Source organism: Lepidothrix coronata, unplaced genomic scaffold (genome assembly GCF_001604755.1).
Source record: "Lepidothrix coronata isolate B3197 unplaced genomic scaffold, Lepidothrix_coronata-1.0 Scaffold76, whole genome shotgun sequence".
In the NCBI taxonomy this organism is placed as follows: domain Eukaryota; kingdom Metazoa; phylum Chordata; class Aves; order Passeriformes; family Pipridae; genus Lepidothrix; species Lepidothrix coronata.
Genome location: NW_016690256.1, coordinates 3706749 through 3720480, shown reverse-complemented (window position 1 = coordinate 3720480; position 13732 = coordinate 3706749). Strand labels below are relative to the sequence as shown.

General features: G+C 38.0%; 1 protein-coding gene across 12 annotated transcripts in view; it reads left to right on the top strand.

The window, feature by feature from the left end:
* DLG2 (discs large MAGUK scaffold protein 2) overlaps positions 1 to 13732 on the top strand; it is a 997608-nt gene that overhangs the window by 260404 nt on the left and 723472 nt on the right. Inside the window, exon 1 of one of the 12 annotated variants that reach the window (XM_017819627.1) lies at positions 5011 to 5369. The exons of 10 other annotated variants lie outside the window; for them this stretch is intronic. In XM_017819627.1, coding sequence (XP_017675116.1) covers positions 5250 to 5369 — 120 coding nt within the window. In that variant the 5' untranslated portion in view covers positions 5011 to 5249. Of the gene's footprint in view, positions 1 to 5010; positions 5370 to 13732 lie in introns of those variants that run through there. One more of the 12 variants, XM_017819629.1, reaches the window with a different exon arrangement.

Here is a 13732-nt window from a genome sequence, read left to right as displayed (position 1 = left end):
AATGAGGAAGCCTTTCCTGAGAAATTCACAGTCATAGAGAAGACACAGAGCATTAGGCTATTGTTCACTAATTTTTTATTTATTGTTTGGCCTTTATTTATTTATGTTTTAAAATTGCTTATTATAAATGGTTTTATGGCTGTTTTGAGATACTAATTTCAAAGCCTGGTTTATAAAATATGTATAAATTTTAGTCTTGAGAAGGAATTATTTTCTAAGTAAATTATATGTTTTTTTTATATATCTGATCAAAACCTTCCTCAGTGCAACCGCATAGGACAGTAAGCAGAGAGCTGGGACTTTAGGAGGAAAAGTGTTAAAAGCTCAAACATCAGACAAATGTATTAACAAGATTGTGCAGGAAAAACGGAACAGAAAGTTTTCAGGAAAAACTGTGACTTAAGTTAAATCAGACCAGGGCAAGGTCTTTGGTGTTTACTGGCCTGGAATTGAGAAAGAATATTTGACACAGCAGTTTATGCATCAGAATGCCAGGATGACAGAGAACTGTTTACAGTACTGGAGATGAGAGTTTGTAAATACGCTTCTGAATAGATATTCAGCCTTTTTCTGAAAATTTTGAGGTTTTCTGAGCTCAAGCTGCTGATGTAGTTCCTTTGTCTGTTATGATTTACTAGGCTTTGCTGTAGTGGACAGCCTAAGAAAGCCTTCTTCCCAATTGTGGCTTTGTTCCACATTCTTCTTTCTGCAGTTGTTTCCAGGTACCCCATAGATTCAATCCACTCTTTGTAGTCAACATTTGCCATCTAGAAATTGTAGACTACAGTACCCCAGACCTGTAGTTCATATCAACACTTCCTTCAATATCTCACCCTTCAATGTGGATATCTTCAGAGTAATGAATTTCCTGTAGCTCTGGAAAATAACATTTTTTATGACAGTTTAAAGTCTTAGAAATGGGTAAAAGAGTAAAATCATTGCAGTTTAGAGCTCCTGTGCTGAAAACATAGTCATTTAGGCAAGGTTGGACTAGTGTGCTCTATAGACTCATTCACTGCAGTGTGCAAAGACAGGGAGTGATGGAGCATGACTGTAGCCATAGTGCCATGATTGCACAAGCCAGTACCTCCAGCATCACTGGGAAAAGAGGGAGAATTACACCCCTGGCTACTGGAAGTCAGTGGCGCGGATTGTCAGTGTTGATGCTAATAAATGTTGCATAGCCAGACCCTACAAATAGCTTTGCAAACCTCTGCCATTATGCCCAATCTCCTGCAGACAGCGGCTCTCCTCTCTTTTGGAGGACAGGAGTGTCATTTCTCCCTCCATCACTGAGAGAGCAATGCACCCTCTTCTTCAAACCTTTCCCTCTCTATTTTCTGTTTATTTTCTACCTAATCTTTGCTTTCTTTGTGATCATCAGAGGGTCATCACAAAATCTCTCTCATTGCAGCGAGTCTTTTTAAGACAACTTACTGTATTTAACCACCAACGTGCTGCTTAAGTAAAGTGGGGCACATTGCACTGTCATAGAGCACACACTGAAGAGTGTTGCTTTCATTACTGCATTTTTAGTCTATTGCTTTTATTGTTACTCTCCTTTAAAATACCACCATCCCCATGCCTGGGGAAAAAAACAAAACAAACTAACAAAAAACAAAAACCCTCAAAAATACTTAGGCAGCCGAGGATGAAAATATTATTCTGTAGTATGGTTTTGGTGTTCCCCCCAGAGAAGTAGTGGTTGCCCCATCCCTCGCAGTGTTCACGGCCAAGTCAGATGGGGTTCTGGGCAACCTGGTCTAGTGGGTGGCATCCCTACCCTGGTATGGGAGTTGGAACTATATGATGTTTAAGATCCCTTCCAATCCAAATCATTCTATGATTCTGTGATACTGTATACTTTATGCATGGCATAGTGGCAGTCTCAACCACAGCTTCAGGATACAATGGCAATAGGGCATTTTTACTACTAGTACTACTCCTATTACTACTATTATGCTACTAGGTCCTGTTGCTCTTCTTCTGGGCATATGCTGCAAAGGGCTGTCCTTTCCTTGCTCCTCTGAAGCTGATTGGCCTTGGGCCCTCATGAAATCAAAGTCTTCCAGAGTAGCATGTTCCCTGTGCTCTCTTTGAACCTGTGCAGACAACCAGGATTTCCTTCCAAGTGCTCCCTTTTGCCCTTCTGAAGGCACGGGAGCACAAAGTAACAATGAAATTTCACAGCTCAAGGTAGTGGCTCCACTTTCTGTCATCTAAGAATATTCAGGTCATAAGTTTTTAAAGAAGGTCTGTAGTACAGCTGCTTTGGACTACTGTCTCTCTACTGGTTTTGTGTTTAACCTTTTTTTTTTCCTTTTTAAATGGAGTAACTTCTTTCATCTCTGGGGTTTTTCCTTATGCTCTCCTGTTTAAAGAGGCCCTGAGCACCTCAAACGTTCTGCTGTTTTTGACATGTCTGGCAGACTCGGGCAAGGCTTTTTCCCCCTCATTCTTATCAACTCTATGTCTTTGACTGTAAATATTACAGTCTTTGTAAATGTGATGCTCTTGAGTACCTGTTAGTCATCATAAAAAGATTGTATGCCTTTTATGAGAATGCTATCTTTAACAATTAGGCTGCTGCAATAAAAAGTGTCTTGGCAGAGGTGAACAAGCCCTGCAGGGATCTGCTTGTGTAGATTACCTGAAGTAGCCCCTGATAAATGTGTTAGGTTGGTCTGCTAGCAAAGTAATATCTTGCTGGCTGGTGCATAGGTCTCAATTTTCCAGCAAATTTTCATATTCCCCACAGTTATTATAAGAGGCAACTGCCACATGGATAGGGGTGTATCTTCCCTTTTTTTTCTTTCTTTTCTCTTTTCTTTCTTTTTCATAATACTTACAGTGATGGTTCATAATTACTATGAGGGTTCATAATACTTACAGTATTATGAGGGTCGGTCTGTAATTTCCTAGGTAACTTTTTCTCCTAGATGCTCAGGAGTCATGGGAGTTTCTTCTGAGTGAAGACTTTGAACTGTGTTACTTCTTGTTTTCCTAAATGAGTCTGAAGTATTTTATCCAGGTGATCATTTAGGAATCGTATCGTTTCTTAGCCCTGATGTCTTTTAGTGGGATTTTCCTCATGCTGAGTTAGTTTGCCTAAACCCAAAACCATTAACTTTTTTATGATTGGGAAGAAGAACGTTGTTTCAAAGACTTTGCTGACTGAAACCTTGTGCAATTCCTTTGGTAGAAAGGAAGCTTGAATTTGATTCTCATATGCAACTACATGCTTTCCTGAGCCTTGCCTCACTTTTCAGGACTGTGCATCTTTTCGTCTTTGCTTTTTGAATTGCATTTCTCTGGTGGATCAGAACTCTCCAAGATCTGATATTTTTTCAATGACTAAGACACTTAATTTTAATTGTTAATGTACCGTACTGCAAAATAAACCATGATTCCTTTCACTTTCTGTTCACTTGAAGAGTAACAGAAAAATGCATCAATTAATTCTCCCATGCTTTTGCTGAGCAACACGTTACTATGTTTTAGCTTATTTGATAGATACTGCTGCAGACAAAGTCTGAACCTTCGTAAGTTTGGGATATTCCAGCTTTATGATGGCATCTAGACCCTCGTTTCATTACTAACAAAAATGGGAGAATTAGATTTAAAAACATCTCTTTTGTTGTGGAAATTATTTTTTGTGCCAAAGAAGGTTGTGATTACTAATTATTTAATTTGTATGACAGATGGAGCTGGGGATCAAATTAAGTAGCTGTCTTAGGCTACGTTGTAGAGCAATTTCTAGCTTTAAACACGACTGCCTTTTTCGTTCCTAAAAAAAGGCACAAACAATGACAGTCTAAAAATAGCTGTTCTCTTGGAGTTGACGACAGTTTTTGAGAGCTTGTCTTTAGGAGGATGTGGGAAAAAATCTTGCCGTCTTTTCCCCTCCCCCTTATTCATCTTTAAATGCACGTCCTTCTGTTTAAGCTTCTTCACCCCACTGCCCACAGAAAGATACCCACTGACTTGGATAGGACTTCATTGTTTCTGCAGATTTCTAAGGGTGTTTACATAAAGCATGTAAAGAAATCTTTAAAGTCACTGCAGATATTTCTATTAAGTTGTACTTATCCTACACAAATTGCTCTGTGCTGATAGAGACGAAGGTAGTAAAGCCTCTTCCACTCTTTGCCTCCCACAGTATCTGCTGCAGTGGGAAAAAAAAATAAAAAGAGGCTCATTTCTGGTTTTATTCCTGAAGATTGCTTCATAGTTCAGTACTAATATCAGTGGTTTCCGGTGCTATAAACAAAGAGTTGAGTCTTTGACTTTGCATTCCTGCAGCCTAGTAAACAATCAGTTAATTCGCAGCATCCCAACGGTTGACAGGAGTGAGAGAAGTGGTTTGATTTTATTTTTGTGCTTGTGAATAAAAGCTTTGCCTTCTGGCTAGGTTCTGAGTTCCTTCCTTCTGGAAGATATTTGAGCATTTTGAATTCAGAATATATAGTTACAAATGTGAGTGCACAGACTTCTTCCAGGATTTTTCTGCTTTCATTTTAATTTTTCTCTGTGTTTCTAATCCCAACAAGCAAGAGAACAGTTTGAAAGCGATGTCCAGTGCCTGAGCTGGGAGCAGAATGCAATTCAGGATCTTTAGAACTAGTCCACTGCATTTTTATTAAATGAGAGTGAAGGAGTAGGTGGGACTACTTATTTAAAAATAGATTAGCACAGGGGACTGAACTTGCATTTGAGGAAACGTTAATAAGCCCCAGCCATTGTCCTTAATCAGAGACTGTATTTGTAAGTAGAACATGTTGAATCTGTCATGATTGATGACGTTGTCTTTGTTAAAAGGGTTACTGCATCTTTAACAAGAGCAGACAGAAGCAGTGCAGAATCTACAGTAAATTTGAGACTTGCAAGAGAAACCTTTCTTCATTTTTCTGTGTATAGCGTTTGTAAAATATTGAATAGGAAAACATCAAAGCCGGGGGAAATATAAGTAACTGTCTGCTTACGTTTTAATTCCTCACCTTTCCCCTCTGGGTGAGTTCCCCCTCCTTTTCCCCCCTGAATTTAAAATACTGGAAGGAAAAGCAACAGAGGTCCAAGTTGCAGATGCTGAATTCTCTGCTAATTGAAATTACCGGGCATATTTCTATAAATAGTCGCTGAAGAGATATGTAGCTTTCACTCAGTGCCTTCAAGACATGTCTTTTTGTAGTCAGAAAACAGATCAATGCATTTTCAAACTGACAGAGGGAACGGATGCTCCTTAGTAGCACATGCTCGGGATCGTGTGTGTACCGTTTGTGCAGAGCAGAGACGCTGAATACTGGTCCATATGCTCCTTGTTTACTGCAATGTTTTTTGCATGTTACTGTGCACTCCGGACTAATGTGAAGGTAAGAGGGGACGAGACAACAATTTGGCAGGAATGTACATGTAAAACCAGCTGCAGAAAATGTCTACCTTGTGTTGCTGAGTACTTTGGAATTGCTGGCTGAACAGGCATATTATTACAGGTGGTTGTAGAGGCTTTGTTTTATCGTTCTCTGGGTGGCTAAAGCATAGAAGCATCTTTGGATTTTACAGTTTAGTGACCTTCAGTTTTTAACTGCTTGCAGTTCAGGTTCTGGGCTTGTATGATCTGATAAACATGTTTTGCTACTGTCCAGGTAGGCCAGAAACAAGATGCCAAAGGCTGTTTGTGCAAGGCTACATAGCTTTATATAGGATAAAAATTCCTATACTCGAGTCCCCCATGCATCCTGCCAGGGATGCTGCTTGCATGCTTTCTTGTTGATTACTTGTCTGAAAACGAGGGGTCTTGCTGCTGTTATCTGGGTCATTTTTTTGTGCTGATTTGTTTCTAACTTGAACCAAAATGCATAAAAACAAATTATAAGCAATGTTCTAAGAAGTAAACAAAGGGTTATTACTGCAAAATGCTACAGAAAAATGCCAGCTGGCTACATCGGTCTCACAGTAACTATTAACCAGCATTTGTCACTTATGTCAACATTTGCTTTCTCTGTTAATTAGTGTCAGAACTTCAATATAAGTTGCTGGATATATTACCTTCTTTGCAAGTAGGACAATATTAGCAGACAGGTTCACTGGCATTGAATGAGCTCTCAGCCAAGCTGTGGGCCAGCTGTGGGAATCCAGTTGCATAATTTAAATGAATTACAGTCCTTAGCCAACATATTGGGGAGGTACTTTTGGCATCCTGGCTTTTTCAAGTTCAAATGACTGTGTCTGTCTGGGAAGGAAAACACTTGCAAATGATGGATAATCATAGTTAGAACAGTTTTACCTGGAAAAATAATTGTAAAGGACATTTTGCTTTCAAACTGCTTTAAACGTGCCTCTGAATTAAAGTGAGTTTTCTGTATTTGCACTTGATTTGCTAATAATGAATTTCATATTTATTTATTAGGTCAAAATATTTTTTGCTGTTTGATTAAAAAAGTATTTTGCATTGAAAGTTCGCATTCTAAGAGCCTGCTCCTGTGTATATGCTCTAAGTCTATACTGCTGATTGCCACACTAAATTGCTAAGCTTTCACATCTTATTACTCTCACATTAACTTTTGCAATTCTGATCCACTTCTGAGGAGGAATTCTTTGAATCTGTGAATAACAAGCCAAAAACCACAAGTTAAAACTTTAATGCCATTCTGTCTTCCTAAAATGCATACATTATCTTTTCCTGTAGTATTTTTGAAGGTTAGTAAATTATATCTATTTTATATTGCCTGCATTCTATTCAGTAAATTGTAAATATAGAAATGTTTTGATACCAACCATTCTTTTTTGCTCATTTAGTCCCCCAGCCTGCGGTACTGTACTGAAGGTCTTCTGTTGTTGAGATACGATTTCTCAGTTTAAATAAGAAAAGGTACAGGAGAAATTTCAATGACTATTTTTACTGTAATTTCCATGAGATACTTTATCAGTAAGTACCTCACCAATTGTTAGGAGTCTCATGGGTTTAACTTTTGAAATGTCTTTGTTCCCATTCATAGACACAGAAAAAAGTGAGAGGTTTGTACTAGTCCAAATCTGGGACTAGTACTATCTATCCAAGTTTGGATAAGATAGTTTTAGTTTGTTGGAACTTCTTCAACTGATAAGTATTTCTGGAGTAATTGTGTGATATGTAATATCTCTTATTTACATTATATTGTTGTAAGGATGTTACCTCCAGTTCTAATTTCAGCAAGCTCATACACTTTCAATGTATACTTTGATCTTCTAATTTCCAAGCTCTGCATTAGGCTACAATAATGTAAGAAAGCAATAACAACTTTGCAAATCTCCCCAGGAACTGCTCAAGTACGGCAGAACCAGTACTTGCATCTTCAGTAATACCCTTTTTCCTTTTCTGATGTTGAAGTTTGCTTAATAAATAGAAGTTTATTGAAAGGTTTTCCCTATGCCTGGTCATTGTATAATATGTAGCATAGTGTCTCTGAAGAACTCTGCTGCTTTTAACTTGGTTGACACTAACATAAGCCACAGATTTATGGGTGGCCAAAATAAATTAAATACATTATAAAACATCTGTTTTGAGTTTTGCATTTTTTCCCTTTATGGGTGGAAAGATCTTAGTGGTTCTGAAATATTTTAGTCTTTAAGTCATAAGATAGAAGAAAACTATAAGTACATACTGTAATGGGAAATAGATTTGCTTGCCCTGGAAAATGCAAAAGAAAAGCAATTGGGTCTGTTTCTGATGGCAGCTGCACTTTGTGGCTTTAGAGAAAGCAGAATTTCCAAGTTTAAGGTAAGACTCACTTCTTGGTTACCAGTCTGTCTGAGGCTGCCCATTGGGAACTTAGCTGGCATGTGCAGACTTTTCTAAAGAAAAAGAGGTCTACACCATTCATTCTTAATCAAAGCCTATTTTTACAGCTAACTAAAGAATAGTACTGGCCATGTACACACACTTGCCAATGTGGATGCTCATTTCTTCCTACCTGAGCAGAAACAAAAACACTGGTTAAAATAGGCGAAAAGATGTCTGAGAAGTTATAAGCAAAATATCTTTCTCTGGACCTACATTTTGAATTAAAAGAAAAAAAATAGAGAAAAGAGTAACTATTGATTACTACTGCCTGTTTACTAGATGCAGTGTTATTAAAATTGTATATTTTTGCCTTATCTCTTTCTTACTCTCTCATGTATGCATAATTTTGTACCACAGTGGAAGAGACCACAGAAGTCAGGGAATTAAAATCTAAAAGCAGTGTCTCCAAAATCAGAAGTGCTCTTGTGGAAATGTGCAGTGTGCCTGAAAAAGTGAACTCCTGCTGTATGCAGTAGTTAAATATACTGTTGTATTTTCAGCATGAGCAAGTCTCAGGAGCACAGGCTAACTATGGCAGGGGGCTGCCTAGTGTCAAATGTTCGTTGTTTTAATTGAAAATACTGTCTCTATTTATATGCAAGAGATTTTTTAGAGGTTGTCATTAAAAACTTTCTGGTTCTTGGTTTAGGCAAGTATTTTAAATTCCCTAACTATTAGCTGTATTTCTTGTGAAACTATGGGAAACGTTGCAAATATTTAGGTTCCATAGTCTGAGCTAAGCTTTAAAAACTTTTATGTATCGGCTCTGGCTTTTCTTAAAAGTTTTCAGGAATTTTGCCTTCCCCTTGCCTCGATGAACTTATGTGTAGTTCTGGCAGATTTCAGCATGAATCTGGGCTTCTGTTTCTGTCTGACTGTTTGAGAGTCTTACTAGGGGCACTGCTGGTTCTTCTGGGAATTTGAGTCGCAGAGCTGATGTCTTCCGTTTGTACTTTAGCATGAGACTAGATGTGCATGCTGGGCTCTCTCACCTTGAAGCATCTTCTCATCAGCAGTCAGCACTGGCTTTGGGGTCATCAGAGCTTCACGTAATGAATGTTATGAATTCAGATCCAGACCCTTTGAAGTGCCAAAGGCTTCTCAGGAGGTTCAGAGTTACTTCAGCAGGAGTTCAAGGCTTTCTTCATATTAGTGGGTAGACTGGGAACCTCACAGAAGTGAGCTCCTGCCTGAACAATGGGTTAATGAAGAGCTTTTCTTTGTTATGACTGCTAACTTTGAGTCACTGTGCTGGTTGGAGAATTTTTCTACCTATCATAGAATCGTAGCATATTCTGAGTTGGAAGGGACCCACAAGGATCATCGAGTCATACTTTTAAGTGAATGGCCCATACAGGGATCAAACTCACCATGCGGTGTTATTAGCACCATGCTCTAACCAACTGAGCTAATATGATCCCTTGTATCTCCTGTACTTCAGCTAAAAGATGCTACCTGTGTCAAACAGTGAGCATGAAGTGATTTATGACTGAAATTTTTACCTATGTATTGTCACTTTTTGAGGCTCTCAGATGATGCAGAGGACGTGTTGGGGTAGGAATGAAGCATGGCCAGGGCCTGTGGAGGGTGTTGGGAGCTGGAATCCTTTAAACACTTTCACTTTCTGTGTTCATCCCCCTTTTTTCTACATGTGTTTCAAAAATAAAAATAATTATTTTAACCTAGAAGTTTCCAATTCCTACATAAATTAAGGATTAACAATAAAGGCAGAGGAATCATAATAGCAAACAGCAAAATGTTTCATTGCTCAAAGCTGTAAAATGTCACACATGACAACCAAGCTTCTGTCTACATTTTACACACAGTTGTAATTCTTCCTCTCTGCCAGTATATATTAATGATACAGTTGCATAATTAAGTCATATATATCACATATTTTACCACTTGTACCAAGAGTTGGTTTGGTCTTCCAAAGGAAAATAGCTTAGGTATCTTTCAGACTTGGGCCTGTATTGCCAAAATGTGTCCTGCTGTAGTCTTATTATATTCTTTGCAAACAGGGGATGAAGGCAGAAAGGATTTGGACTTTCAACTCTCACAGACTTCCAAACATGATCCTTGGTTTCTTATGCATATTTTCTTCCTTTAATGTTCAATCATGCACCATCATCTAGCACTTCTGTATTAAGTAAGGAACAGTTCAAAAGCCATATGAATTACTTTGATGTATCTATTTAAAAGAAGTAAGCGGGAAAGATTGGTTTCTCACTTTTCCTAATGTAATTAAGAGTAGACTCACGGGTAATTTTTATTTGCGTTTACTCATTTTTTGTAGTTCTGATTATGTCTGACACTCTGACTTACTTTACTCATAACTGCATAGACATAACTACAAGTGGCAGGTCAAAGTACAGTCCCTCTGCTACCTTAGGATACCAAAGCAAAACGTAGGTTAGTACTAGAAAGCAAAAAGTTGGTGTGGGATTTCTTGCCTAAGAGGTTTGGGGACAAGGTAAAGGATAATACTGTAGAGGTTGTGAATATCTAGTTGCATTTCTGTAATATATCTTGTCATCTGTTTACAAAATGTTTGCCTAGGCTATAAAATAAGCAAGATCTTGAACTTTTGGAAGGATTTATTTAACACCTGTGGGATCTAGTTTCAAGAGATAAAAGCAGCTGAGCTGTTTATATTGCTGTCTTCCTTTTGCTAAATAAGATGGAATTTTAGTGGAGGCATAACTCATTGCAGAAAAAGGGGTTAATAATCTCTTGAACCAACTTCTACAGAGAAAGGTCTCTCAAAATTACAATGACATAACACCACAGCATTTCTTTCTTTTGGTAGCTTGCTGTACTCCCTATGATCATGCTTTGCAGAAAGTTTTTGCAATCACACCATTGACATTAATAGTTCATCAGGAAATCTGAATCCAGTTTGATAGTGTTCAAACAATAGTTCTGTCTGAGTAACTACATTATTTGGATTTTGAAGGTTGATTTTTCACTTTTGAAGTGGAACTTCAGCAGATTTGTAATCATTTTTAATATCTAAGTATATACTTTACCGCTTCACCCAGATGCAAGTGCTGATTTACAATACATGATCATAATAAGTTATGAATGAAAGTGGTAATTAGAATGGATTAATAACACAGCAGCAGCTCTGGTTTTCTAGGTATGATAAGACTGGGACTATATTTAACCTATAGACTAAAATAATATTCACTTAAAGGCCATTATAAATATGTGAATAGGTACAGAGATGCTAAAATGACAAGCACAATGTAAGGAATTAAATCCACTACTAAGATTCCTTTAAAAACACTAAGCAAATATGAATATTACACTATGGGGATAAGGGGTACTTTTCTAAAGTTAGAAGAATTAGTCACAAAAATACTGGTTGGAACGTACAGAAGCTGGACACTGATTTCTTCATTCAGAAATTTCTGGATAGATATTACTACCAAGAGAAATATTTCTATTTTGTGTCCCCCATTTTAATGTGGGCTTATTAGAGACTATCTGATGAGCTATTCTTATCAGAGATATATAATTGTCCTCTTCATTAGAGAAGAATTAAAAAGATCTAGGACTGTAAAAGTGTTTAAATTTGATGTGTTTTAAATATATGCAAGTAAGTAGAATATAATATCATGTCTATATGTGACAATTTTATGTTTATATAAAAATGGTGAAAAGTTAAATCCTCTACCATTAAATCACTGCTGATTGGCTTGCCCTATGTGCTTAAGATACCAGTGTTTGTGTGATTTTTATGAGGTTGTGTAGAAATTAGATCAACAATCCTGATCACAACGCTTCCTACAAAATGGCAGTAGACCCAGGTAAAAGTAAGGTTTTTTCCCTTGGGAAACTCTATCACTCCTTTCACTTGGATGGGGAGAAGTGCAGGAGACCATTAACTGGTGATGGATGGAGTTGATAATAGGCTTCCACAATTAAAGGCTGCCCAGAGGTCTCTCATGGTTATCTTCTATCTACATTCACTTCTATCTTCATCTGTTTCTCCTGCCCTGTTTGTTCATGCTAAGTTTGATAAAGATAGTGTATGGTTGAGGGGCATGTTGTGTTTTCTAGGGCTGGTCTTCACAGGTGTGTACTCTCTTAATGCTACTGCTACTCATTGTATATATATATATATTGGACATGCTGAGATGTTTTGTTCCCATGTTTTTGGCATGGGATAAATGTATGAAATGCTTATATCTGTTTTTAGAGGGGCAATCCCCCACTCCTTTCCTTCCAAGATATCCTTACAGACAGCTGGAGACAAGAAAAGTGTCTTTTAGAAGCAAAGATGCAAAAGAAGATTCCAAAAGAAGAACTGATTTTTTTTTTTTTCTGTTATGGACTTACACTGAAGAAATGGACTTTGGAAAACATTCAGTGCAGGCACTGCATTCCACCTGTGTTCACATGCCAAAATAATATGATAGCTGCAGATTAATGGCTAATAGAGAAGTTACTGAGTGAAAAAAACTATTATTAAAGGCATAACAATCACTCTTTTCTCAGAGGAGGAGGAAGAGGTGACTGATTTTTCTCTTTGCATCTCCCGACAGATCTAAGTGTTTGAAATAGTATAAATTCTCCTGATAATTGAGTAGCTTCCAGACTTCTGGAAAGACAAGTGAAAAAAATCTGAATCCCATAAAAGCAAATTTTTTTCATTCTCACTTTCACCAAAGAAGCAAACCTCTCAAATTTCAAACAGAAATCTCTGCAGAGAAGTAATTAGAAAGGCTTTCCTGCCTTTGATAGCACAGAGGATCATTAAAATCTTTGAAAAGGAAGATTGACTGGAAAAGGAAAACTCAGATAACATTTTCATCCAAGTTGCAGGACAGATGAAGACAGGTATTGTAGATACTTCACACATATTTACAGATATTTTGGACAGGATTTTCAGCCTGCTCCAGATTTGTTTTCAAAACTTCAGTTTTCATTTGCAAACAAAAATAAGTGGCCAAGTATTCAAGTGCGGCAGAACAATCACAATTAATCTAGTCTGTCAACACAGACTGTAAAACTACCATGAACTGTTGGAGGAAGGATCCATCTCTTGAAACCTGCCCTACCTTTTAGAAAAACATTCTGTTTCTGTTGAATAATTTCTGATGAGCAGAACCTCTAACACCTTTACAAATGTATTATTCCAGGGGTTAATTAGTCTGTTGGAGGTGTGTGCCATATTTCTAGTGTGAATTAATCTCATCTCAGCTTCCAGCTTTTGAGTGGTCTTCATTTTTTTGCCGCTTCGTAATCTTCTGGACTGAGGATCATGCTGCAAAGGGTTGTGCCCCCATCAGTAGCTCTGGGCTACAGCGAAGGCATCATCTAATCATCTCTTTGATTAGGTAAATACACTGAGCTCCTGGCATCTCTTACTGCAAGGCGTGATTACCACAAGTCTCATCCCTCTCATGACCAGCCTTTGAGCTTTCCTCAGTTTCACACCAGGAATCCTGAGCTGTGTCTGCCACAGCTCAGGAGCTGCATGGAGCTTCAAAGCAGTTGCAGCCCTGTGCAGAATTAGCAAATGTCCTGGTATCCACAAAAGATGCCATGTGTATGTCCAGGGTTGTGCTGGCCCCTTTAGCCACATGGCTGCACTGGGCATTCACATTCAGCCTCATAGACAGCAAGATTACCATCTGCTTTCCAGTGGACCTTTCTGGAAAGTGCTCATAAGGAAGAGTTGCTTTATTCCCAGCGTTAAGACTTCATTGTGGTTTGTGTTAAAAATTATATTGATCTGTATCAGTGACCTTTCTTCTTCTGCATCATTTGCCCCAATACCTTATTTCTGTCACTGATTAATCTGGGCAGTAGTGACTGAATTTCCTCCCAGAATGCTCAACATTTGAAAAGCGTAAGGCCAGGATCAGTCCCTGAGGATCCCACCGAACACAGCTGATCAGCTGT